Source organism: Maylandia zebra, linkage group LG22, assembly GCF_041146795.1.
Source record: "Maylandia zebra isolate NMK-2024a linkage group LG22, Mzebra_GT3a, whole genome shotgun sequence".
NCBI lineage: Eukaryota > Metazoa > Chordata > Actinopteri > Cichliformes > Cichlidae > Maylandia > Maylandia zebra.
This window is the reverse complement of record NC_135187.1, coordinates 25,778,683-25,806,533: the sequence shown is the minus strand read 5'-3', so window position 1 is coordinate 25,806,533 and position 27,851 is coordinate 25,778,683. Positions and strand designations below refer to the sequence as shown.

General features: G+C 42.5%; 1 protein-coding gene across 4 annotated transcripts in view; it reads left to right on the top strand.

Annotated features, from left to right (window-relative positions):
* Positions 1–1,387: 1,387 nt before the first annotated feature.
* The window catches only part of fam49al (family with sequence similarity 49 member A, like), a 40,727-nt gene continuing 14,263 nt past the window's right edge, over positions 1,388–27,851 (top strand). The window contains exons 1-3 of one of the 4 annotated variants that reach the window (XM_004574348.5): positions 1,388–1,758; positions 20,286–20,376; positions 26,908–26,987. In XM_004574348.5, coding sequence (XP_004574405.1) covers positions 26,915–26,987 — 73 coding nt within the window. In that variant the 5' untranslated portion in view covers positions 1,388–1,758; positions 20,286–20,376; positions 26,908–26,914. Of the gene's footprint in view, positions 1,759–20,285; positions 20,377–21,579; positions 21,714–24,848; positions 24,929–26,907; positions 26,988–27,851 lie in introns of those variants that run through there. The other 3 variants (XM_004574350.4, XM_004574349.6, XM_076878973.1) reach the window with 3 other exon arrangements.

The following is a 27,851-nucleotide window of genomic DNA, read 5'->3' as shown; positions in this document are numbered from 1 at the left end:
TAATAATTCTGACCCCGGTAGTTTCAGTTTATTTGTGACATTATTTTCCTTCTGTGTGAAAAAACCCCAGGATGTTTGGAACAGGTGTGTTAAAAATTACTTGTTCTGTTTAACAGGTCTTGGAAAATCCATGGGGAGGCTAATAATTATGTCCTCATCTGTACATACTAGGACTTAAAATTGTTTCATGGTTTTCAAAAGGGCTGCCAAATGTTCATGACCAGTCCAGGGTGTACTTCACCACTCGCTGGCATAGACTTCAGTTCCCCTGTGACCCTGAATTGGATAAGCAGAAGAAAATGGATGGATGGATGGATGGGTGGGCTTTCAAAAGGGGTGAATAAACTCATTATGAAGCACTTTTAAGTCTCTGTATGCGAGTGTAAGCTTCTCATTCTCAGAGAACAAGTGTCCTTATATGACCCATGAGGCTTTTAACTGCAGCCATGGTCAGAACATCAATAATGGCCACTGGTCAAGTCAGATTTCCTCACATAACCTGACTGTAAGAGGGCAGCAGGTCATTGTAGCCTCACTCTGCATCGCAGCATCACGCCTTTAAATTTTTGTACAGAAAAAACAGAATAAAACAAACAAAAAAAAGGGGGATGCCACAAGCACTGATCTGGGTACAAGACCACCAGATAATAGGCATTCTCTCCACTCTCACACACCCACCCACAAGGACAAGCACACTGAGTGACAATTTAGCCACGGCTCATTTAACCTACAGGCTGTGACCCCGAAGTAAGGTTCCCTACTGGGAGTTTTCACCAGGCCAAATTCTTGCTGAAGGACGAGAGCACAGAGGAAAGTGACGACGCACACAGTCAACCACATACTTCGTAGGCGTTCTAGCGAAAGAGGTGCCCATGATGCTCAAAGTTTCATAAATAGGAGCTCATTTTGTTCACACTTATGTACACTTCGGCCTAGCTGTAAATAAATACACCCTCGTGCTCCCGCTACCCATAACCACAAATAATGCGAATTTCCTTCCCTTTCTGCAACGTGGCAGCGAGTGATGCTCAGCAGTCACCCACACAGTTTGCAAAAAATACCCCCGATGCACATCCCTGCTCATCGCGGTGCATTTTCTCACCGTGCGGACAGAATAAGTCACTCTGCCACTAGAACAATGTCAAACACAATGCAACTCTGCACTCTCTGTGTCTCACACACACTCACACAGCAGTGCCCCCTCCTCTTGTTGCCAGCAGGCTAGTGGGAGATGTTAGTCAAAGGGGGAGGGGGTGTTGTGAGGATATGCTGAGTGTGAGTGTGGTGGGGGTCTTTGTGAGCGACAGAGGTAGGAGGAGAAGGACAGAGGGAGGGGGACATAGCGTTCTATTTCTCATAGACCAGCAGCTGCTGTCTATAGTGGAGAGAGAGAGAGAGAGAGAGAGAGGAAGAGGGAGGGCTGTGTGGCGTGAGGCAGTGCGTGTGCTCAGTGTTTAGGTGAATCCACAACCCTCTGGCTCACGAGGATAAAGGATCCACACAGAAAACAAGAGAGAGAGAGAGAGGGAGAGAAAAGCAGCGCGGGGACTTTGTCTTCTTCTTCCTCTTCTGGCATCCTCTGCGCTCTTTCTCCTCGCTTCATTTTCCCGCAAGCCGACAGCGGCTGTTTTTGCTTCTTTTTTCCCTCCCATCCTTCCCTTTTGTTCTCTGCATCCATCTCCGTTTCACCTCGGTCCAGCAGAGGAGGCAGGAAGAGCATAGTCAGAGGCATCATCCTCCCTCCTGCACGCCGAGCCGGTAAGCTGAGCTCTTTTTTTTTTTCCCCTCTCCCTTCGTTTCACCTCTCACCAACGTTCTGTCCACTCAGCACAGGAAGGGGATCGGATAGTCCCACCCTTCACCTTAAAGAGAGGCTGGAGAAGGAGGATGGAGGAGGCATGTGGGTCAGGTTTTGGAGTGAGGCTGGTGGGTGACTTGGGTGGTTAGTTTTAGCAGGGTAGATGGACCGGATGGGAAAGACTAGCCTGGGTCAGAACCCCCCTGTGGAGTAAGGCGGGAGGAAGGGAGCATGTGGGGCTGGTCAACTGGGACTTGTCCTCTTTCACTGCAGTGCTTAGCCAGAGCGCCACAGTCACTGCCACAGTCATATACACATCTCTACACACACACACACACACACACACACACACACACACACACACCATCAGGGATCTGCTCTGCATGTTGGAAACCATCAGGAGAGCTCATGTGTGCAAATTTCCTGTGAAGGTTGGTGGCTCGGTCATAGGACATATGTGACCTAGAACCATTGCAGCACATGCATTGTATATTACACTGAAACTGTGGGAACAATGTGGATAAATTGCATGCCAGGCATGGCCTCTCGCACATTGAGATCCATTCACCGCACACGCGTTATATCATCTAATTGTCGACGCGTACAAAAGGCGCCTGGCTTTATGCAGCGAGATGAGGTGTTTGAGGTTCAAGCTCAGGCCGGTCATTTCTGCAAACAGACCTGCTAAAAACAATAGCCTCAGAATTGCAACGCTGATCAGAAGGGGTGGGTGCATGCGACTGGAGTGGATAACAGGGAGGAGGGAAGGAAAGGATGGATGGAGGGGAAAAAAACTGAATGGAAAGATGAATGAATGAGGGCTAAGGATGTTTGGACTTTTCAAATGTAGGAAAACAACTGGTGAATGAGAAAGGTGTGCATTTGGAGCAGAAAGAGTGAAGCTACCATGTGACTCTGCAGGTCTTCTTTTTGTGTGTGTGTGTGTGTGGGAGGGAGGGGTGATGTGTGGATGGACAGATGCATTTGAAGCAAGGTAGAAAGAGAAAGCATGTGTGTAAGAGTGGACTGAGATGAAAGGTGTGTAATTCCAAGTATGAGGCTGAATCCATGCCTGCTGCAGCCGCTAGGAATGTGGTTATGATTATGATAATGAATGACTCACTGTAATTTAAGTTTGCATGCATAAATTGGTTTGCATACCAATGTATGTATACCAATCATACAAATGACACACACGAATGCGTATGTGTGCGTGGCCAGTGTTCTATAATATATCTATATGTAGGACTTTATTATACTGTACAGGTGCATGCATACATATTTGAAAGTATGACATGTACAATGTGTGATGTATTTATTAACAATTATTATATTTATCACTGTAGCACATGTAGTGACTGAGGTAAAACTGCATAAACAAATATATTTAACTAAAACATGTCTTTAACATTAGACAAAAACTGCTCAATGCGAATCAGTTTATTTATATCTATATATAAAGCATACCAATGTGTTAATCAAATTGTGTGTGTGTGTGTGTGTGTGTGTGTGTTTGCGTGCATGCAGGATTTTTCAGTCTGAGGTGGAATGGTGGCTGCTATGGTATTTACTCCGCTGTTGCTAGGACACTCCCTTTGAACATTTTAACGGAGCCTTTTCATTGGCTCGCCACGATGATGCAAGAATCCCTCACCCCAAATCTTTCCTGAGCGCCCATAGAAACATGGCCGTTTGCATTTCCCCCTGCTCTCCTCTCGCTCCTTCTCTGTCACTCTTTTGTCTCCCCCCCCCACTTTCCCCCATATCTCTCCCCCATTCTCTCCCATATCTTTTTCTCTTTGTCTTCTTCTCTCTTCTTCATTATTGCTTAATTTATTAATTCCTTGCTCTCAGTAAGTCACTCCTCCCATCAGTCTTCATCAGCTTGCCACTTTCTGACACTTCCTTCTCTCTCATCCAGTCAAAATGCTCGCTGCAAAATGGTGTTGACAGTGTGCGGTGGTGGCTTCCAGCGCTGCACGATCACTCTCTCCTGCTGTCTTGCGGAGGATTAGCACTGTGTGTGTGTGTGTGTGTCTCACACTGTCCTGTTTCGTCTGTCCATGCGAGGTGAGGCATCATCAGGCTGTTTTCCATGTGTCAGGATTATTAGCCTCGACAAGGCAGAAGACAGGAATAGGGGCTTGGGTGTCACGGCGGAGGAGGTTCTCGTAATAGACATCACCTTATCTATTTTTGTCCTTTCTCCTCCACAATATGTGCAGTTATTGGTGTTCACCTTATCACTGCAATAACCTCAGGTTCACAGCCATACATTATTTCCTGTCATGTATTTCACTGTGGAGTCATGCAACCTTAACAGCTCCAGTCTGTTGGTTAGCACATGTTAAGGGAGTGGGGGTAGAAGATTAGGTTATTTAAGGTTAGGAGGAAGGAAAAAGGGGAAAGTACGAGTAATTGTAGTCTTGTTTTCTGATCTTCTCACTTTTGTAAAGTGTGAACAGAGTTTCTGCCTGAAAGAGTGTTTCGTCAAAACATTTTTGCACAGAATAATGGCTAGTTAGCTAGTAGTAGCCTAGCCTAAAACAAGTGAAAGTCAGGGAAGTTAGTGATTACATCTCAAACATGCACTCTCTTATTTTGTAAGGTGTCTTCACACAAACATTTGTTTTATTTGTAGCTGTAAACTCAATGCTAGTACTAGCTAGTTAGCTAGCAAGCTTCCCAGAGACCAAGAAGCTCTCATAATAAATCGTCTAAGGGAGCAGTATTAAAAAGGCTTTATGCAGTGTTGATAGTTTTTTACTTCATAACAACTGTACTGGCTGAAACTGGAGGCTCACCACTCTGATTGACAGGTTTATGACATAGGCTACTATAGCATATAATTAAAATAGCTTAACTGGACCTTGCTGCTGTCTATGTGTGTTGGAGCATTTTTAATGAAATTATCCAACAAATGATAAGGTCTGCAATGAAGTACACATTCATACCCAAATTTCGCACTAAAATCCCTAGTTTAGTCACCGTGTTTGTCAGAATATACTTCTGCTTTGGAAAAGCTAACATGGTGGCAGTCAAAATGCTAATGTTGGGGCTTATAAATGCCATTGACATCTGGCTGCGTCTATCTTCTGGCTGACATCTTCTGTATGTTTGTGGCATTGTTGGAGTTTGTGCATATTAGTGTTGTCTTCAGTGTAGTATTAGTTGTGGCTGCAAAATGCAGCAGCTAGCATTTCAGTGACAGTCAAACTCTGAAACTGTCACTTCCAATAAGTGGACCAGTTGACATATTCAGTTTGACTACAGGACTCTGTTGAACTTCATGCAGTATGAAAGGAAGTACATGATATACATATTGTACTACATGTAAGTTTATTAAGAGAGCTATCCAAATCAAGTCACTGTGAATTTTCTGCTCATCCTCTCATGATGCTTTGAAATGGTTCTTGTCGAAGCCCAAATTGAAGCCCAGAATTAAACACTTGCCCCACCAGTGCCTTTGGAAAGCAAAACAGTGTTTTAAAAGTATATTTTGGCTTTTTGTTTTAAAGCATAGCCTTCTACGATGTCAAACAAACACGTGAAAGTACAACCATTCTCAGTCAATCCTTTTACTAAAGTACACCATCATCCATATGTTTGCCCATGTGGCCACACAAGCTTTCTCAAAATGTGTGACAGCCCACACTTTATCTCACCACTTCTAATCTATTTGACTTCCCTGCCCATCTGTCCAACAGCAACATCTGTCACTTCAACATCTGTCACTTGAGCTCTCATGCTTGCGTTTGAGGTCTTCTTTTGTTATCATTTGAGTTCAGAGGTCAGATTGGTGTCATAGACAGAGCTGAAATAATTGAGGAATTTGAGATTTGAGCTGTCTCTAGCCGCTAATCTTGTAGTATTTAATCCAGTATTGTCAGGAATTATGGATTACTTCCTGCGAGCAGAGATGATCCTGTTAAAGGGGCATTGGGTGGAGGAACAGAGGGTGTGGGACGAGAGGTGTAGGCGTAGGATGCTGGAGGGCAGTATGAAAGAAGAGCGTTTACTAAATCCAGTATTAGTCAGAAAACTCTTGTGAGATAAAAGACAAAATGTAAATACCACCATTATTAATTCAGTCTTAAAGTCTTAGGACTCTTAAGTAGCTTGACAAACTGGAACATATGCATAGTTTCCTTTCTTGCTGAGAGTAATTTGTAAAGATAGACAACACTTTTATGTTTGTAGAGTAAAGTCAGATTCAGGGTCTTGGTCTGGATTCACGCCTAAGACAGGGATTATGTGAATTTAAACAATACAGAGGCTGCACTTTGACACCGTCCTACAAAAAAGTCAGCATAGATTATGCTTAGGTTGAATTCGTCCAAAAGTGCGCACGAACAGGAAAGAGAGCCACAGCAAACATCACCACAAAGAGAAACAAGTGAAAAAAACAAACCAACCCCAAAGCCCATCAAAGATTTAAAAAAGCACAGACGAGAAATACAAACAGTGGCTGCTGTGGGCAGTTATAAATGTTTTCAACACTCTACTGCAAAGAAGTTTTTTGTCTATCATGATTTCTAGATTCTCTGTGGCTAAGCTAGTAGACCACCAACAGCACAAACATCAACACAAGCAGCCGTTGGGCCTGCAAAGGTCCATGTAGCACCTACAGACTATCAAGACACAATAGCTTTGTATTAACAATGAAAACTAGTGGAAACACTAACATGTGTGCCCACATATAACAAAAACTCCTTACCACTCTCTCTTAAGGTTTCGAATGAATACGCCTACAAATTAGTTGATTTCATTCGTATTGGTAGTTCTCAGTCATATTCTGCAAAGTCATTTCCAGAACAGGAAAAAAGATACAGTTTGGGTTTTGAAATCAAAATCAACTCCAAAGCATCAGCAAACTATTGCTTATTTTTCCGATAACGTTCATATTCAATAAACTTAGTCTCGCTCCATATATTGCTCATGGTCGTCCATGTAAACCAACAAGACTAAAAAAAACGTGTCCTCAAAGGACTTGCTAAAGACTTGCTAACAAGATAAGAAATTTTGTTAGTTAAATGAAATCAACGCGTTCAACTTGTTTTAGAGTAATTCAGGTGTTCTTCAGGAATTTTCTCACGACATTTTGAAACGAACAGGAGAAATTATAAGAACTTTAAGGCCCATTAGAGGGTAAAAAATCTCGACTAACAAGTTATCAAAAGGGCTAATGTAACACGTCCTGAATTCATCCACTAAATCAGTAAAAAACTAGATTCAGGAGCCAGTGAGATTTAATTCTTTGTGACTAGGGAGCCGGGATCTGATAGGTCATCGATATTGCTTTATTCTCAATGCTTGATTGCACTTCTGAAAACTGCTGCGAAGTCTTATTAAACTCTGTTATCATCCTTGTTATGGGTGTTCTGCTGAAACTCTTTGAAATTTGTGCTGTTAAATCCGGGAAGACACAGAGACGAGCCACAGTGAATCCTCTCCAGCTTCTAACTTCGACATGACTTGGCTTGTCAAACTCGTTTTCTTCTGTGGTAGCGAAAGATGATGTAATCAGATTACTTTAGTTACGCTCACCTTGGGTTTACAATAACACCGTGGTCTGTTGTCTGTTGATGAGAACAATGAGCCTCCACTAACACCAACGAAAAGTCCAATTGCTCACCCTCTGGTCATATTTAAGGTCAATAAATGAAAGGTGAAATCAATTTATGCTGGTGGGAGGCTAAAGAGAGCAGAGCGAGGGGTGAGGAAGCAATACTGTGTTGCAATTAGTGTGTAAAAAGTGAAAGACAAGTTATCTACTCTGCAATGGCTCTAACTTCCTTTATAAGGTCTGCTATAAGGCTATATCCTAATGTTTGGTTCGAGGCTAAAGGTAAATATACTTACTGTGGAGTGGAACACTTTCCCTGTGAGAGAAGAATGACTCAGTGATTGTGTATTTACTTTAGCAGCCATTATGCGCAGCGTAATCGAGCATGTCTTTGATCGTTGCTTAAACCTCATCCCTTCGTTTACTCTTTCTTAATTGTTAGCATGTAGCCTACAGCTAGAAAGCAAATGGTTCTACTTCCAAAACCAAAAGACCTTTTCAGTACCAAACTACATTGTTGTGTAAGGGTACACGTTATGGTAAAAAGCATTTACTTACAGTTTGGAAATCCTTAGTGAAACTACATTGGAATTTAGGCTAACTTTAGGAGCTCTTTCCTGGGAAGGTTTACACTTCAGCAATGAGACAAGACACCATTACATTGCCACATCCGGCAATTACTTTTGTCAAAGACTTACAGTTTATAGCATAAACATAAAAATAATATAATTTAAAAAAACACAACAACATTAAAACTTGCCCAATATTGCACCAGTTTACCTTGTACTGCCAAAACAACTTTAGATCCATCTAGGCATGGATGTGGGGCCTCGGGGATGTACTAGGATGTAGGCAGCTGGACCTGAAGGTGGTACTGGAATTTGGAGGTCCGGTGAGTGTCCTGGATTCTCTATTGTGTTCCTCAGGCCATAGGACAGTGTTTGCATTGTGGTGTAGAGCATTCGAAAGGCTGTGCCATGACAGGGTTAATGGGTGGAGTTTGACCTAGTCCCAACAAAGCTTTTAATTCAGCTGCACTCAAGGTTCAAACCCCGATGGGAGAGTTTGGACTTCGTTAGTTTTTTCCAGAAAAAAGAAAGCATTTCCAAACCATGATTAACATTCTGAAAACTTTAACCCAACACATGACTTATCCCTAAACCGAGTACTACTGTTTCATAAAACCAGTAAAAACTGAAGATGAAGAAGAAAAAAAAATCCAGCTAAGCCTGGAAATTCACTTCCAAGGCATGATAAAATTTTGATTAGCAGGCAGCATGAACTAAGCTGGCTGTGACTACTTTTGGTTATGTACAGCATATTTCTGTTTCTTTTAATGCAGTCTTCACTCAGTTGATGATACTGTGTAGCCTCTGTTATCACTGTAAAGCTGGACAGGTGGGCAACAGTAACTATGGCAGATCTTAGTAAATGTCACTGCTGCTTGTGTGTGTGTGTGTGTGTGTGTGTGTGTGTGTGTGTATGTGTGCCCTTCCATGGGCAAACTAAGATGCTGGCAGCCATACTTTTATACTGTGTTTGATCAGGCTTGCCAGATTGTACACAGAAACTCCCCCCCCCCCCCCCCCCCCCCCCCCCGCCCCTCCGCCAATATGCACATAGACACTGAGATATCCTCACTAATTAGTTTAGCAAGGATTTGTACGACTGTATATATCACTCTTTTTTAATACATCAAACAGCACTGAAAGAAGCTTTTAAGTCCAAAATAAATCACCGGACAGAAATAAACCAGGAAAACAGCCAAGAGCTCAAACTTTCACACCAGGGATCCACCAACATGTCCCAAATGTGCTCTCTTTTTTGTCTGTTCTTATCCTCTTCCATCAGTTTCTCTTTTTTTCCATTCTTTGTGTCAGCTTGAGCCCATACCTCAGACTGCAGCCAGTCTCCTACATTTAAGAGCCTCTGCCCCTCCCAGTGGGACGGGGAACGGTGAAACACCCACCGCATCCTCTGCCATGTGAGACACACTGCAGCACGGTGTGCACAGCAGAGGTGTCAAGGTCTGCTGGCAGACTTTGATGCTAAATATAGATTGGCTCTGTGTACATAAAGGTCAAATTGGGGTTAGAGGTCACCTTGTTCATTTATTCTCTGTGGCCATGTTCCAATGGAGTGAGACACATAATATCTCCCAATTCCAAGCATCACTATTACTGTCAGTTTACCATCAGCACGAGCTCTGGCCTCTTCTCACTCTCCTTCTTGGTCTCTGCATTATGCAGTCTGACATCAAGGTGCATTCATGTTAGCTGTTTTTTAGCAATAAGTGATGCATTTGCTACACTAATGTCATTTTCAGTTAACAGAGAATTTATATTTATAGAGAATTTATATCCAGATTTAAAGCCTGCTTAGGGGCTCTGTGTCATTTAGGTTGGAGTTTAAGGAGCTTTTATTTGTAAAGTTTCACTTTCAGGTATGTGCACTGCTCCTTCCATCCGCTTCATGTTGCCTTCATTTGCCATTTGGAGCAATTTTTCTTTTACTATTTTTATGCACTTGCACAGGAGGATGACGTTTCCATTTTTAGGCACCTCTAATGGGCTCAGTCGCTTTTGCAAACGCAGCACAACTGCCAGTAGACACCAGATCTGCTGGAATCTGCTTTGCTGTTTTGTGCTAAGGAAAAATTGGGCAAGATGTGCATCCGTGGAAATCACTTACCCGGAACTCAACATCAAAGATGGCGCTGAACTCTTCTCTAATTTCCTCTACTTAAGCAAACAGCAAAAATTGTGCAATCAGAAGCATTTTTATCAGGCATGCAGACTTCATGAAATTTACTGTACTGTCAATTTCTCAGTATTTATTTGTCAATAGGGCATCCTTCTGCCCATGCCATAGCTTCTGTTTGATGAAGGTGAATAAGACAATAGATACTGCTTATATACTGGAGCTGGATCACAACTAGAGAGTTTGGAGTTTGAGGCTCAAGATAAGGAAGAGTTTTGGTGCTCGAGTGCTACTTGAAAACAATTATTGTTAAAGAACAGAACAGTGGCTAGTGGGTGCAGGCAAAGAGGGAAGTGGACTAAAATATACAGCCAGACGTGGAATGAGTGGAATGAAAGAGTGAAGGAGAGTTGAAGGGGAGGGGAGTATCACAAGACAGCGAGACTCCAGGGACTTGACTTCAAACTGCCTTTACGTACCGTTTTATAGTAGTCCTCGTCCTTGTGACATTCACTCTCTGTGTTTTACACACACTGTGTCTCTCGCTGCCTCTCTCACTTAAATCCCCTGACTTGACTACACAAGTCAACAATGATAAAGAAATTATACAAAAACAAATTAAATATTTAAAAAGAGATTAAGTTATTTAAGGTGGAGAAGATAGTGACAGAATTTTTTTGTGTTAAAAAAGGAAGCTCTGTTAAAAGCTTTGACCAAATCACATTTACGCCCATAAGCAAAGACAGTTTTTGTTTGGCAGGATTTTTGTCTATAGCCAGTCTTGAGCATCAGTATTATGGGATATTTCATTTTAATATTAAACACAAAATCTCTGTGTGTTTGTTTCTTTGTCTACAAACTCCTGCTTGACCACCAGGAGTCCAGTAAACAAACTTTGCACACAGATAGAGCTTAGGCCCCTGAAGGTTCTCATCTACATCACGCATTAGGATGTCAATATGCTGCCTAGCAACCACCTAGTAACAGGCTAAAATAACCCATTTTTAGCATATAAAGAACATCTACTGCTTGTAGTTTTTCATTTTTGTCAGTGAGGCTTAGTACTGTCAGTTTGCCAACTGCACAAACAGGCCTAACAATGGTTGGGTACATTTTTAGAGTCATATTAGAATATTGTATTGATGACTTACAAAAACAGGTTGAAGCATGTGATGATCTCCTTTTTAACTACATTTTAAAACCATGCTCATCTTCTACCCATGCTTCCTTACTGGTCAAAACAATTTTCAAATACAGTCATATTTTAGCACCTGTGAAGCTGAAATTTTTAATCTAGTTATAACAATGCAATTACGATAAAGCACGCCTCATTTGGTCCAGATAGGGTGGACAGAGGTCAGCTGAACAGGTAAAACAAAGCATTCGACTGGTTCTTACAACCAAAATTTTAGGTCCATAAGATACATTATTACTCAGTGTAATTAAAGTCCATCCTGACTGATGTAGATGATGTTGATTCAGCCAAATGCACGCTCACTGCATGTGGAGGCATCTGCTCTAATGCTCACGCTGTTCATGTCTATCCTTGCAGTTATCGTCACATGTAAAAACACAAACATACACACTCTCCTCTGACCTATATAAAACACAGTGCAAGCAGTCCATCAAGAACAAAGAGCGCCAGCATGCACGCACGCATATTCTGTCTGTCTTTGTTTACAGGTAGTGGGTGGTGGGGAGTTCTAGAAAAGGGGGTTCAATGGGGGAGGGGGACCACAATAACTAACTACCACACACACACACACACACACACACACACACACACGAGCCCCCCTGCGAGTGCATGTAGAACCCTAAAAGCCTATCCTGTTCTCTTTGATGGTAGCTAATTGGCATCCCGCAACACAAATACAGATAACAAGAGCTCGCAGATACATTCCTTTATGTCCTCTGACAGCCGAAGCACAGAGACAAAACCGCTATTAAAACTGATATATAAAGCTGTAATTTTTCCAGATCTGCTTTGCCAAGTTTGAAAATGCCCCGGAGCCAAGTCATGGTATTCAAATATTAATGACCACATTAAATATAAGGCATATATTAATCTGTGCTGAGAAAGAAAAGAGAAAGAAACTACAGAGGAGAACTCAATTTAATTCCCAAGATTTTCCCATGTTCAACGCTTCAGCAAAACGAGCTGCCGCAGCAAAGGCAAATACACATCAGGTGTTTTTTTTATCCACCTCTGAACAAATAAGCTATGAAATCCCCCAGTCGCTGCCCCACTTCTTTATTTCACTTGAGAAAAGATCACACTGAAGGATGTTCCACTGTAGAAACGGATTCAAGTGCAACTTAAACGAGCCGCACATCTGCCTGCCTGCCATTTTTTTCTGCCTCTCATTATATCCTCTTTTCTTTGTCAGCAGCGCAGACTCACAATGCTCATTTGCAATCGGCCTTTCACGAGGCACCGTGCTCTCCTCCGGACTGGTGTGTGTGAAAGAGAGCGAGAGAAGGGGGAGGGGTAGCGGTGGAGAATCGTAACCTCCTCCTTTGATTTCCATCCCTCCTTTGCACTCCATCTTTTGCTCTCACACTCAGCCTCTCTCTTCTTTTCATTCTCCATCCCACCTCACTTCAAGGAGGGACAGCGGTATCTATTATTGTATATGAATGTGGATGGGGAGGGCCTGAGGCAAATTGGCTGTAACATTCCTTCAGTGGTCAATCTTTGGTGATGGTCTGGCCTTGTCTGACGCTGCTACCTCCCATTCTGCTCCTGGAAAAGTCTCTTTGTCTCCTCTCGTGTCCTCACACACTGCTTGGGCTCTCAGCAGGGTTCAGCGGCCATAGCCAGAGCTGTACCTGTTTCTCTCCAAACCTTAACTTTGAAGCGTTAATAGATCTTTAAAGCTTCATCTAAACACGCTGCCTGACTGTTAAACACACACCTCACTTGTGCACTTGAATGCAAAGTGTTTCCTTACTGAGGCGTGTAAGTTATTTTGAAAGAATTCACACACACAACATCAACTATTCAGCCATTTTTGCCCTTCCTTCCTGCTTGTAGGTGCATGACGGGTTTCTGTGGGCTGTATGAGAAGTTGACATGCCACGCAGTGGTCAAAGTTCAACCAATCTGACAGTGTGAGGAGCTCCCAGAGCACTTCAACATACAAGAGCTCCACGAGGATGATGCAAGCCCAGCATCACTCTGGTTGTCTCAGTAAAATAGCCAGCGGTATTTTTTTGACAGGCTTTTTGGATTCTTGGAGAAAACAGGCGTTTTACTGAGAAAGATAATCTCCATGAAGTGACGCCACTTTTGATCTTCAAAGCTTGAATGCAATCAGCACTGAGACTAACGAACTACTTGAGCGTCATCGTCGCTAAGCTGCTGTGCTCACTGTCACGGTGTTTAATATCGCTTGCGGTCATGTTTAGCCACTTGTTAGCAAACTCCTTTCTGGGACACATAACACCTTTGAAATTTACAGGTCAATTATTTACCTACATATTTAATGTTGTAGTGCAAAGCTTAAAAAAGTCACAGGTTTGAGGTCTTCTCTTTCTAGATGAAGAGAACTGGAAGTACAAAATGCCAAATTTCTTGGTTTTAGGATTTTGAGACACATGCTCCGTTACTTTTTGCGCGAGATCGAAATTAGCAGCCATGATCATAGAGACTACTTACAATTAATGTTAGTATAAAAAAACAGATGTATCCTGTGATACCACACTTATCTGCATCTGGCAAGAAAGGACAAACGAGAAAGTGAACAAGTCAAAATTGCAGGTGGTGAGAAGTGAATGATTGGCTGCATAAAAAAGAAGGTTGCAGAAAAAGTGGAATCTGTGAATCTTCTAATCTGTGTCTTCTCCTGCCCCACCTATAATCCTCTAGTCTGAGTCTCTACATATCAGCTGTCAGGTTGCTGAAAAAAGCAGCTAGAGTGCATTTAAACACTGTCCCCTCCAGCTGGCTCGTCTAACAGTGTCTGCCATCTGGAGACGGCAGAGTAGTCTGATATTTGATTAACATGACACTGATTCACGATGAGGCTCATGAAGGGCAAAAAGACGAGTATTCATTGATTTGTTTTGACCGTTTCCAAATGAGGACGGAATGATTAGCACTTCATAAAAATTTGTTCCCAAATTGTGTTAAACAGAAACACAAATTTTTCAAATAGCTTTTCCTAACCTCATTTTTTGGGGGATGCTTACATTATTTTACTTTGAACATAGAAACGAAATTATTTCACAAAAACCAAAATCTACCAGGGTCAAAATTATTAGCTTATTGCTAATATACAGTTGTGTATCCTTTTTGCTGGATAACATCCTGCAGTTGTTTGTTGTAGTTTTTATTTGTAGTCTCACAAATGTTTCCTGAGCAATCCCAGCCCAGTCTTCTTTGGTGAATCTCTCAGGCTCCTCCAGATGTGCTGGTCTTCTGGCATGACCTTGGTCTTCAGTTCACCCCACAGATTTTTAATGATTCAAGTCAGGGACTTTGTGCAGGCCAGTCCAGAACTTTTACTTTAATCTTCTGCAGGTAGCTCTTCACCAATAGCATGTTTTGGGTCATTATCGTGCTGGAAGGCAAAGTGACGACCCAGAACCAGTTTTCCTGCTGACAGCTTGAGGATTTCTTTTAAAATCTTCACGTCCTTTTTTCTTTATGATTCCTTCCACTTTGTCGAGATTTCCAGTTACAGAAATCCTAAAGCGTTTCATTGTAGGGATGCTGCTCTTTAGCTTGTACACCTCTCCCTTCTTTCTCTAAACTTAAGCAGCACCTCCCTGGCAAAAAAAAAAAAAAGCTTTATGAGCATCAACAGTTCTCAATTTTAAACTAATTTATGTTGTTTTTGCCGTGATGCTTTCTCAAGCTTCAGCCCAAACCCTTGCTGAAGTTTTTATACTGTGTGTAAATAGTAGATAACGCTCAGTTTGACCTTGATTTCACGAGCTTTGAGCATTACAAAGTTAAAGCACATCATTGCACAGTGCTGGTTCATGCTATTGCTCAATAAAAAGGTCTGTTTTTTCAGGTGGCTAATTATAATGACCCTGGTAGTTTTTGTTTCTGTGTCCAAATATAAACAAGTTATGCTTTCTAAAGAAAACTAGTACGATTAGAAAACAAATGTGGCCAATAATTTTGTCCTCTGTATATATATTAACACTGTAATAACACAGATCAGATTTGTGTAAGTAAATTCATCCATAAAGTTAATCATATGAATTATTTGCTCAAATCTTGAAACAGTTTTACGAAATTTTGTGCGTGACATGCTAGATAGCATCCTCATCTTACTGAGTCCCTGAGACCATTTTTCCTTCATTTTTACTCATCTGTATAAAAAAATAAACTAAATGTATTTACTTAAATGTTAATCAAGCACATTAGTCATGAGGACCATTTTTACGCCTCCTGTAACACTGCAGTATTACTCACTTAGTGGTGATTGGATTTTGAAATGAAAAGTTGTGCACTATAAAGGTGGATGCATCTTAAACCCTCGAGCTGTAAATATAAACATGTATGCTGGAAGTAGAGATGAAAACTGAAGTTTGTGCATGGTGAGAAAGCAAACAAGTGGCATGTAGCTTTAATGGAAAAGTGGACCATTTGATTAGCAATTAGCAGATTTAAAAAAATAGTTCTCCATCAAAGTGTGTACTTGAGGCCCTCAAGCAGGGGTAAAATTAGATATCTATTCTTGTCTGGTAAAGGCTCAAATAGTTACAGCTGCAACAAAAAGGGCTCGTGTGAGAGCTCCACAGTTAGGAGCAAGAATAAAGTTCACAATAAGTCTGCAAACTTAAACTGCGCTTGTTAAGTGGATAAATGTGTAAAGGCTACTCACTGAGTTTTCTGTCTGCACCGAGCTGCAAACTCACCAGATGTGACTTTGCATATTAAATTCTTCTACAGTAAAGACGACAGTTTAACACAGATGAACACTAAACACTGCCACAACACATTTAATCTGTGGTTTTTACATATAGCGCCTGTGGATTGGGCTTTAGTCTCTTGGGTTTAGTCTCCTTTGAAAGGCTTGACCTTTGCCCTTTCACTGACAGAATAAACATTAGACTCCTGAATTAGTCCATGACTCCCCGATAAGGTAGAAGACGCGATTCCATGATTGCACAGCACTTTAACACTGCTACAGGAAAGTAAATGCTTTGGTGTCCCCTCGTGCTCCAGATATTGAGCGAAGTCCATCTATCCATCCCACCTCATTGATAACACCAAACTGTGCGTTGCCATGAGAATAAGAGGCTGTGTTTCCCTGGCAACTATTCTGCAAATATCCTGCCTTCCTCCTGTCTGCACTCTCCCCTGATTCAATTCAATTCAATTTTATTTATATAGCTCCAAATCACAATGACAGTCACCTCAAGGCGCTTTATATTGTACAGTAGATTGTACAATAATAGATACAGAGGAAAACCCAACAACCATGTGACCCCCTATGAGCAAGCACTTTGGTGACAGTGGGAAGGAAAAACTCCCTTTTAACAGGAAGAAACCTCCGGCAGAACCAGGGTCAGGGAGGGGCGGGGCCATCTGCTGCGACCGGTTGGGTTGAGAGAAGGAAGACAGGATAAAAGACATGCTGTGGAAGAGAGACAGAGGTTAATAACAGATATGATTCAATGCAGAGAGGTCTATTAACAAATAGTGAGTGAGAAAGGTGACTGGAAAGGAAAAACTCAATGCATCGTGGGAATCCCCCGGCAGCCTACATCTATTGCAGCATAACTAAGGGAGGATTCAGGGTCACCTGGTCCAGCCCTAACTATATGCTTTAGCAAAAAGGAAAGTTTTAGCCTAATCTTAAAAGTAGAGATAGTGTCTGTCTCCCGAATCCAAACTGGAAGCTGGTTCCACAGAAGAGGGGCCTGAAAACTGAAGGCTCTCCCTCCTATTCTACTTTTAAATACTCTAGGAACAACAAGTAGGCCTGCAGAGCGAGAGCGAAGTGCTCTAATAGGGTGATATGGTACTACAAGGTCAATAAGATAAGATGGGGCCTGATTATTTAAGACCTTGTATGTGAGGAGCAGGATTTTGAATTAAATTCTGGATTTAACAGGAAGCCAATGAAGGGAAGCCAAAACAGGAGAAATATGCTCTCTCTTTCTAGTCCCTGTCAGTACTCTTGCTGCAGCATTTTGGATTAGCTGAAGGCTTTTCAGGGAGTTTTTTGGACATCCTGATAATAATGAATTACAGTCGTCCAGCCTGGAAGTAATAAATGCATGAACTAGTTTTTCAGCGTCACTCTGAGACAGGATATTTCTAACTTTAGAGATGTTGCGCAAATGGAAGAAAGTGGTCTTACATATTTGTTTAATATGTGCGTTGAAGGACATGTCTTGGTCAAAAATGACTCCAAGGTTCCTCACAGCGTTACTGGAGGCCAAGGTAATGCCATCCAGAGTAAGAATCTGGTTAGATACCATATTTCTAGGCTTTTCAGGGCCGAATGCAATAACCTCAGTTTTATCTGAATTAAGAAGCAGAAAGTTAGCGGCCATCCAGGTCTTTATGTCTTTAAGACATTCCTGCAGTTTAACTAATTGGTGTGTGTTATCTGGCTTCATGGACAGATAGAGCTGGGTGTCATCTGCATAGCAGTGAAAATGTATGCTATGTCTTCTAATGATGCTGCCTAGGGGAAGCATGTATAATGTAAACAGAATTGGTCCTAGCACCGAACCCTGTAGAACTCCATAATTAACCTCAGTGTGTGAAGAGGACTCTCCATTTACATGTACAAACTGGAGTCTGTTAGATAGATATGATACAAACCACGGCAGCGCAGTACCTGTAATACCTACAGCATGTTCTAATCGCTCTAATAGAATATCATAGTCAACAGTATCGAACGCTGCACTAAGGTCTAGCAGGACAAGCACAGAGACGAGTCCACTGTCAGAGGCCATAAGAAGATCATTTGTAACCTTCACTAAAGCTGTTTCTGTGCTGTGATGAGCTCTGAAACCTGACTGAAACTCTTCCAATAAGCCATTCCTCTGCAGATGATCTGTTAGCTGTTTGACAACTACTCTTTCAAGGATTTTTGATATGAAAGGAAGGTTGGAGATTGGCCTATAATTAGCTAAGACTGCTGGGTCTAGAGATGGCTTTTTAAGTAAAGGTTTAACTACAGCCAGCTTGAAGGCCTGTGGTACAAATCTCTGATGAGATTCGATGATGCAATGGCAGCAGCAGCAGTGTTAATAGTTACACCAGTCAGCGGGTAAGAGTGCTGGAGGTGTGCAAGACGCTCAGTCAGTAAGATGAGCTTAACAAGCTTAAATGAAGACATAAAAATGGAAAGAAGAAAGCAAGAAGCACCATTCACGGGCTCCCAGACTGAACAGATTGTTAAGCGTCTGTATTTTAAATGGTATTACTCCATCAAAACCACCCTGGGACATAGAAAACGTCTATAATCCACAACTGTGTGTGGATTACAGCTGCTTTTAGTGTATGGTCTAAATATGTGAATCAAATATATATAATGCTGTGCAGTTGCTTATGGTAAAAAGAATTGTTACCCGACTCTGCAGATGCTCATTAAGGCAGCTGGAGTAGATTGTCTACCAGTCAGAAGGCTGGTGGTTTGACTCCTCCATGTCTGAATATCCTGAACCCCAAGTTGCCCCTGATGCATCTATTGGAGTGTGAATGTTAGATTAGGTGCTTATGTAACAGAGGTGAAGGTAATTTTTGCACAAGTGTTACTAAAGGAGGGAAACCCTCCTCAAAAACGGACGGTGCAGTGGAGCAGCCAAGGGAATGCACTGAATTAAAGACTGTATAATTAAAATATAATTTATTATATTTAAACAGTTAAAAATGTAAAATGAATTAAAACAACCCTGGCCAGGGAACAACACAATAAACATTAATAAAACACAACCTTAAAAACCCAGTGGCGTCCGCCACGGTATAAAAGTCACTCAAAATTAAAATTCCAGGCAAGCAGTGTGCAAGGGGGAAACCCGGCGGCGTCCTCGCCTTCCTGTCCGTGTTCTCCACTCGGGCCGAGCTCTTAACTCTGCCCGCCGCTTCCTTGTAACACGCCAATCGGCACCGGCCTGTCTCACCGCCTATAGTTCCCCGCAACAGCGTGATCTGGCCTCCAGTTACTCCAGCAGCCGGAGCGCTCTCTCCGATCCCTGCTCGCTGGCGTCGTCTCCTCGTTCACAGCCCACGCCAACCTTTACCAGCCCTCTGGGCTTGCAGGTGCCACCGCCTGACACCATTCACTCCGCCACTGTTGCCTGTCTCTCAAGCCTCCCCTCAAGCCTCCTTCTCTGTGGTCTGCCAGGCCCTCTTATTGACCTCTGGGACCTCCCAGGTGTGATCAGGTTCATAATCAGGTAGGGGCGGAGTCTTTCCAGGACAAGTCACCAATAAATACCATAAAAACATGCAATAAAACTCATAAAAATAAACCAGTGTACAATATTAAAACATTAAAAAGGTAAAACACAGCAAAACATGCATAGTAAAAAACCCTAGATAACTTGTCCCTTTTCCACCCCGTGACACAAAAAGCACCTGTATGAATATGTGTTTGGGTAAAAATCTAGTAAAAAGTGCTGTGAGTGCTCAGTTAATGTAGAAAAGAAATATACAAGGCCAGCTATTTATTCTGCCTTAGCCTGCCAACAGCGGTATGCTCTGCAAGCCATTTTGCAACCCACCCCTAACCGAGCTCCATGTTAATGCTTTATCTGACTCACTCAGGCAGTTTAAATAAATACAGATTAAATTAACAATCTTCTTTGACTGTCGTGGTCTTGACTGACCTGTTTTCAGTTTCTGGTCAAACCAAGGTAGCCTTCATCAGTTAAAAACAACTAGATACAAAGTTACTGGCTATCTAAAGAAACAAGCATGGTTAAGATAAAGAACAGAGCTGAAGGAGAGTGAGTGTGTGGCGAAAAATCTGTTATTTGTAGGTTTAAACAAAGGCTTGAACATTTTTTGGATGACGTCACATGTTCAGTCTGGCCAATTATAATCATATCACAGTCATATTTGTTCCTAATTTGTTGCCGTTACCAACTCTTAACATCTTGATATCCAAATAAACAACACACTACATTCCTGTTTTTCCCCACATTGTCTCCACATGTAGTTGAAATTTACGCCGACTCCCCTCCCTCTGCTTTTTTCTTCTTCTTGTTACCCTCCTTAATCTGTTTCTCTGTCTTTGTCAGGTTGTGGGTGCTGATGCTGTAACCACTGTTTGGAGCTGACAAGCCCTGGTTGATGCAGTGAAGTGTTCCAGTGGGATAAACACAAGCAAAGGTAGGAATGCAAGCAGATAACTCGGAGAAAGAAAAACAGAAGCATACAAAACACCATTCGGGGAAAGAGGAGAGGCAGATTTTCTGAATAAAGATTGGTGAAGATGAGAGCTGAACGAGTGCAGTCGCTGCATCCGTTGCATACAGTACAGCTGCTAAAGGGTTTGATTCACAGACCACTGAATACTCAGTTAGTGACAGAAAGATTGTGGTTAGAGACAGAGAGGGAGAAAGACAGAATAGAAAGGGAATGCGGATGGTATTATTGGTGAGTTAATAGAGGTTAGGCTTGGCAGTGCCATTCCTGTGCTCACTAAATCCACACTGATGAAGCTCCTGGGCTGTAACAGGAGGAATCTTTCAGTGAGAGCTGAAAGGAGGCTGGGAGGCTTAGCGCTGACGCTTGGCTTCCAGTCTGGACCAGATTTGCTTTCCAGGCCCATGTGGGAGCCGGGCTGCGTCTTTATTAAGGCTCGAGGAGCCCCTCGCTTTGGTGTCTCTTGCCGGACTACAGATGAGAGCTGTGTGTGCTGTGCGGTTGCATAAGAGAGGCACTTTCATCCACTCAAACGCCGGCAGACTGCAAACACTGTGCGTGTGAGAGGAGCTGCAACCGGTGGCCACCAAAGACACACTTCCTAATTCCACAGAGTGCTGCGTCTCAGCGCCCAGAGAGTCCATCTGTGATGCATCCAGTGGCTTCGTGGAAAGTTTTAATAGCAAACGTGTGTTTGCGCTACCCTATCACCATTTCCATTCTGCCACTTGGATTTGTTTGCGCCCGAGGGCCACCAGTGAGGCTGAATGGCACCTTGACAGAGATGTGCTGCGACAAGACAAGGCCAAAGAAGCCGGGAGAGTGCTGCTGAGTGGTGAAATAGGGAAGTGAAGCAGAAAGGAGAGCTGAAGGGGATATTTTTGAGGAACCCATTCTGACGTCAGAAACAAAAAAAGAGAGAAGAGACTTTTCTCTATTTGAGTAGAAATGATATAAACGCACACACAAAAAAAGAGAGAGAGAGACATCTTATGTTCTGTAGACTCACAAGCTTACAACAGCAAAAACAAAACAAAAAAAAGCCCATAGAGCAAATAGAAAAGGAAAAAAACCCACAGGCCTTTAAATAGATGTCTAAAAAAAAGAGAAGTGTGAAGTGGACAGACTGAGGGAGAAAGAGCGAGAGCAGAAGTTTACATCAGCCGAGAGTGGAAACTGGTGGAAACCATCGTGGGACTCCCGTTGTCACTCTGGGATTTACATACAGGAGGCGAGGACGTGCGAGAAGAAGCTGAGGACCAAAGACAAACGAAAAGGCCACACACTCATAGGAAAGCAGGGTAAGAGGAGAGAGGCTGGCTTTAAAGCTTAATGAATCGCGTTTACCATCCGTGCCACAAAATAAAGACCAATCTCATGAGTAGTAACAAGTGAAGCATCGGATCGCTGTTGTGAGCGATTGACCCGGTGTGCGAGTGAGCTGGATGCTGTTTTTTTTTTTTTTCCTTTTTTCTTCTTCATCTTCAGCTGAGAAGATATTACCAGGCCAACAGTATCCTGGCAACCATCAGCCCAGCTCTGCTCTCGGCACGGACCACATGCTGCTCCAGACTCAGTGTGTGTTAATGTGTGCGTGTGTGGCTGTTGTGAGGCTGACATGCACCAACACTTCAGAGAAATCTTTCTTTGCTTTATGCGAGGTTGTGACGTGGATCTCAGCTTGACTTCGCCTTTGTAGTCACCTTGTCAGGCCGAAGATGAGGATCGGTTATTCATATATTCACGGTGTCGGCTCGGTTTGCATCTCTCGGAGCAGGTGGTGGAAAAGTCAGGTCGGAGATGAGGTGCGTTTTGGGCCAACGCTCACAGGTTACAGCCGTGACTCAGCACACAGCCGCGTTTAAGCAATTTACCTGCAGATGGAGCAGACACAGAGTACGGCAGGTAACTGCAGTCCTCGTGTGAAACTGTCTCAGCGACCGGACAGTGTAACCCCATCCCTTCCTCTGTGCTGCAGTGCAACACCCGTTCTTGCTGAGTAACAGGGAAAAGACTGTTGATACATTTAATTTATTTTCTGCAAGATGGCATCTAGAGAACATGCAAATGCCGGCTGTAGCTTATTCTTGAAGCCGGAAACTGATAGACCTCAGCTGTGAGCTAACACAGCACATGCACAAACACAAAGGGCACGGCAGAGGAAGTGAAACTTGGCAGCCGCTTACCTTCTGCTACCAAAGCGAGCAAGAAGCAGGAAGACGATTAAAGGCGACCTGTTATGCTCATTTCCAGCTCCGTGCTTTTACTGTAAGAGCAGATGCATGAGTTAAAAATAATCGTTATTTAACTTATATTGGTTATGAGGACAGATGTCTTGTGATTGGATGCCCCTCCCAGTTAAGGTTTGAACTGGGAGGGGCATCCAATGCTGACATATAAAGGATATTTACTCTCACTCTCAAAGTACTCTCTTGTGCGTTTGGCTAAGTCATGTTTCTTATCAACATTTATGATTTTTAAACTACTCAAAAAATTAAAGGAACACTTTCATTGAAGTGTTGGAATTAAACTTGTGGGATATTGATCTGCTCGGTTTAGTAGCAGAGGGGTTTTAATCAGTTTCAGCTGCTTTGGTGTTGATGAATTTAACAACAGGTGCACTCGAGGGGCAATCATGAGACAACCCCCAAAACCATTCCTGTTTTGGGGGTTGTTCGTAGCTACTTGTAGCATGAGGCATGGTTGGCATCAACATAATACTCCAACTCCTCCAGGATGGCACATCAATACGTGCCATTGCCAAAAGGTTTGTGGTTCCTCCCAGCACAGTCTCAATCAGACCTGATCTGACCAAACAATCATGAGGGTGGCTCCTGAAGCCAGGTTTGCATTTGCTATAGAATACCAGGATTAGCAGGTCCATCACTGGCGCTCTGTGATTTTCACAGATGAGTGCAGGTTCACCCTGAGCACATGAAATAGACATGAAAGGAAGTGGAGAAGCTGTGGAGAACATAATGCTGCCTTTAACATCATTCAGCATGACCGATTAAGTGGTGGGTCAGTGATGGTCTGGGAAAGCATATCCATGGAGGAACACACAGACCTCTACAGGTTAGGCACTCCCATTAGGTATCAGGATGAAACCCTTACTTCCATTCCCAGACTTTATGCTGGTGCAATGGGTGGTGAATGACAATCTCCAACTTCATGTGGCACGAGTATGGAGGCAGTTCTTGGAGAATGAAGGACCTGACACCACTGACTGCCCCCCTTGCTGTTATAGGCAAAATAGAGTAATCTGCTCTATAATTTACTTGGATAATTTACTTTGATTTTCAGGGTGTCTTTGAATTCAGCTCTCTGTAAGATGATCATTTTCATTTCCATCAAACAATGTGGGATGCTTTCATGCCTAACACACTACAGAGTCAACATCAGCATAGAAACATCTGATGTGTTTTTTAAGTGTTCACTTAATTTTCTTGAGCGGTGTATAAACAAAAATAAGGAGCTTCCTTAACGGCATAACAGGTCCCCTTTAAGGAGGATGACTTTTTTTGGTGTCTTTTGCTCTAAACTTCCTGTTTAAGCAGTTTTAACATTTTAAAAATCTTCTTGTTCCACAGTATGAAATGTTTTGTGCACGTGTTACTGAAGCTGTGTGTGATTCAGTCAGAGGTAAATCATCAGCATCATTTCAGACACAGAAATAAAATTCAGCTGGCACATCTGATATTTTCATTGAGATGTGGACAACTTAATGCATATGTACTTACTAGTAGTTTGGAGCATAGACGCTCCTGTCAGTGTGATAAGTGGCAGAAAAAGAGCCTCACCAGTTGCCAAATTGATCTTAAATGGGCCAGACCAGTAAAGCCGTTAAACACCTTGAAATTATTATTTTTTAATTCTATGAAATCATTCTGAAAACCTCTGTATTTCATGGAGAAATAAGCTGAAAAGCCCGAGACTTTATAACGTACCTGTCTGACCACAAATTTTATCTCTTGAGCTTGGATCCTTGGGTTCACGCTCTGGCATCTGGCCCTGTGGTCTGAAGAAGTATCTATAGACTGCTGTATATAAAGAGCATTAGAGGGGAGCAGTCTGCACATGGCAGGCTTTTAGTGGGTTACTATAGTAATGTAAATGGATTAAAACCACCGCTCAGCTCGAGCGACTCCCAATGAGTGAGCTAAATGATTCATGGCTGGATTTGGGCCGTGCTGTAATTGAATACAGCATATGCGTATCGGACACAAACTGCGATCGGTGTCATCTGTGACTGGACGTCCGGCTTCGCTCTGCACATATTGCTTAGACAGAAGGATGCAGAGGGGAAAATTAGACAAGTGCAGATGGGTAAGAAACTAAAGTGCGTCTGCTGCGTCCTCCATGTGCCGGTTGTGTATTTTGATGCAGGTTGCCAGATCCAGGGTACTGTATGCATTTTGTTGTTTCCTCCCGTCCAGGTCGCCAGCCATGGGGAACCTCATTAAGGTCCTTGGCAAGGATTTAGAGAACTGTCCACATTTTTTCCTGGACTTTGAAAGTAAGTGGGCGCCAGGGTTGCGTGCGTGTGTCCGTGTGGTTGAATTGTGAGTGTGTGGAGTGGAAGTGTGTGGCGGGGAGGGGGTGGGGCCAGCTGGTGGTGATTTGATGGAGTGTTGTTGAGGGTGTGGTTTGTCATTAACAGACACTCTTTAGTCCCACTCTCCACACGAGGAAACCTTTGTTTCATGAACTTGTCAGCCATCCACAGAAATCAGATATGATAAGAAGCCAATAAACAGAAACAAACCAAACCAACAACCTCAGAGACTTGACCGTAAAATAGAGAACAGTGACCACAGGTAATTGAAAGCAGCACATGGGGTTTTTGTCTCATAGAAACTCACCTTTTAAAAATAAATCTGTTTCACTGCTCCAGTTTTGAGTCACATACATGACGCACAGCTTTCATAAAGCGGATGCAAACACTCCGAGCTGCACCAGTGCTACGCAACCAGCTGTACTTTGCATCAAATTATACCAAACTAGAAACAATCTGTTTTTATTACACAGTAAACAAACACAGTCATATCCTAATTACACTGCAGTTATGGGCTAATTAGAACCTGTGCATAATGTTTCTGGATCCAAAAGTATTAAACCTAATTACATCAGGTTTGGCCTTTATTACAATGGGATGAAACACAGAGCAAGACTTTATTCTTTCACTTCATTTTACCGCACGGTTCTCTTGTAATGTGTTTCATTCACACTCTGGATGGGTCCAGTGTTCAGACAACAGAATTATGATAGTTTGGCATTTAAAAAACTGTTGTTTCATTCTCAATTTTCTTTGTATCAGTTTAGTTTTAGTTAGTTTCCAGAGTGGGCAGGGTGAACATTTGTTTTAACACTTTACAAAGGCCCTCGCAGTACTGCAGACATCACAGGCTCAACAAAGCCTCATCAGGCAAGCTGTTAGTGGTTTATCAATGAGTGTATTCCTGTTTTACAGTTTATTTGTATTTTAAAATAACTGATTTTTTTAATCACCTAGTTTTAGCTTTTAGTTTAGTTTTAGTTAACTATAATAACATTGCCTGACTAGTTTTAGGCCAGTGTTAGGCTGTTGGAGGTAATCCTATAACACCAAGGGCAGCATATTTTATACATATTTTACATGTTTGAGATCAATAAATTGCATGTGGAGGCAGAATGCAGGAAAACTGATACGAGCTCACTAACTCAACAGGACTTGAACGCATCAAGATGCATGTGAAGCAGTTATAATGAGCAACAAATGGCCTTGTAATAAAGTAAAAACATGGTCAACAAAGGCCCAGTAAATGTCCTCTGAGTGCAGTGTTTTCAGTGTCAACCAGTAGAACTGGATACTCTGGATCTGACAGTATATGGAGTTTCTAACTAGATCATAATTAAGGTATTGTGTCTAATCAGAACATATTATTCCTAGTGTTTGTCTAATTTGATAAAAGGAAGCACAGCTGATTAAGTGTTATTAATGCAACAAAAAATAAAGTGCGCCCCTGAAGTATTTTTTAAGTCGTTATCTTTATATTTCATGACTTTATTGCAACTTTTGATTTAAATTTTCTGCACCAGACTCAGGTAGTTTCTTGTATTTGAGTCTTAATGAGTTTCCTGTCTTCCAAAATAAATAAATTCAAACTGTTCTTGCGACAAACTGTCTTGAGTTTGAGGCTAGTAGCGCATTCCTGCGACCTTTGATCTTTAAGTTTGATTGCTTTTGGAGTCGGCACCTCCTCATGAAGGACTATTTTATCTCAGAGGAAACAGTGAGAGTGCGATTAAAGACGTTCTGCGTCCACGTTGTCACGCTCCACCCAGGACATACTCCCATCATGCCATTCCAACAACGTCCTCTCATCCACCTCGACACCCTCACCTCTCGCACAACGCACACCCACCTACACCTCACAGGCACGCACACGCGCGCACAACCCCTCCCAACACCCATCCCCTCATCACCCACAGACTTCTCCCCTCTCTCTGTTCCAGGGGGCTCATGGGAAACCTCCTGAAAGTGCTGGCTTGCGCCGAACTTGAGCATGGCCCAATAGTTTTCCTTGACTTTGAACGTGAGACCATCCGCTTCTTATTTTTTTGAGTTATCCCTTTCTCTCTGTTGCTTCCCCCCTCCTCCCTTTTATTTTTTGGTCATATCATCCATCTTAGCTGACCATTGTGTCATCTTTAGGTCCTTAGTTATATTTTATTTCCTCCTCAGCTCTCCCCCTCCTCACCCCTCCTCCTTTTCTTTATCTTTTTGATTTCTGCTCTGGGGACCGGCATTTGAAAGGCATCTGGCTTTTTTCTGAAGGGTCTTACTCACGCACGCTGCATCCTATTAGACGCAGACAGATGCACAATAGCAGGGTGGCACTGCAGCAAAAAGAAAATAAATTCATTAATGTTAAAAACTGACAACAATAACACTTTGCTCTCCAAAGCTACAAAGAGCTGAGGAGAAACAAACAGAGAATGCCAGTCCTGTGTGGGTTTCTGTTGCTCGGGGATGACGATGGCTAACAAAAAGTCTATCGTCATCCCTCCACCTCCTCATCTCCTCATCCCCTATTGTACGTCTAATCTATTTGTGAGTGTGAGTGTGCGTTAGGAGAGTGAGACTGATAAAGAGAAGCTGAAGTATGACTGCGAAGAAAGGCTAATGATTTCACCTCTGTCCCCTCTTTTCTAATTTACCCAGTCAGTGAAGTATGAACTTTGCAAAGCATCCATCCTAACAAATCTTTTTTTTTACTTCATTACTCAGTGTTAAAATCTTTTTGTAGTTCATGTCAATTTATAATTTACTTTGTTAGCAGGCTCGGCATTTAACACGAAGTTCAGTAAGCGAGCTGACATGTTTAGAGGTTTTCTTGAATTGTTGGGTATCTTTGAGATTCAGATTTTTTTGTTCCTCTTTTGATGAGTTTAAAAAG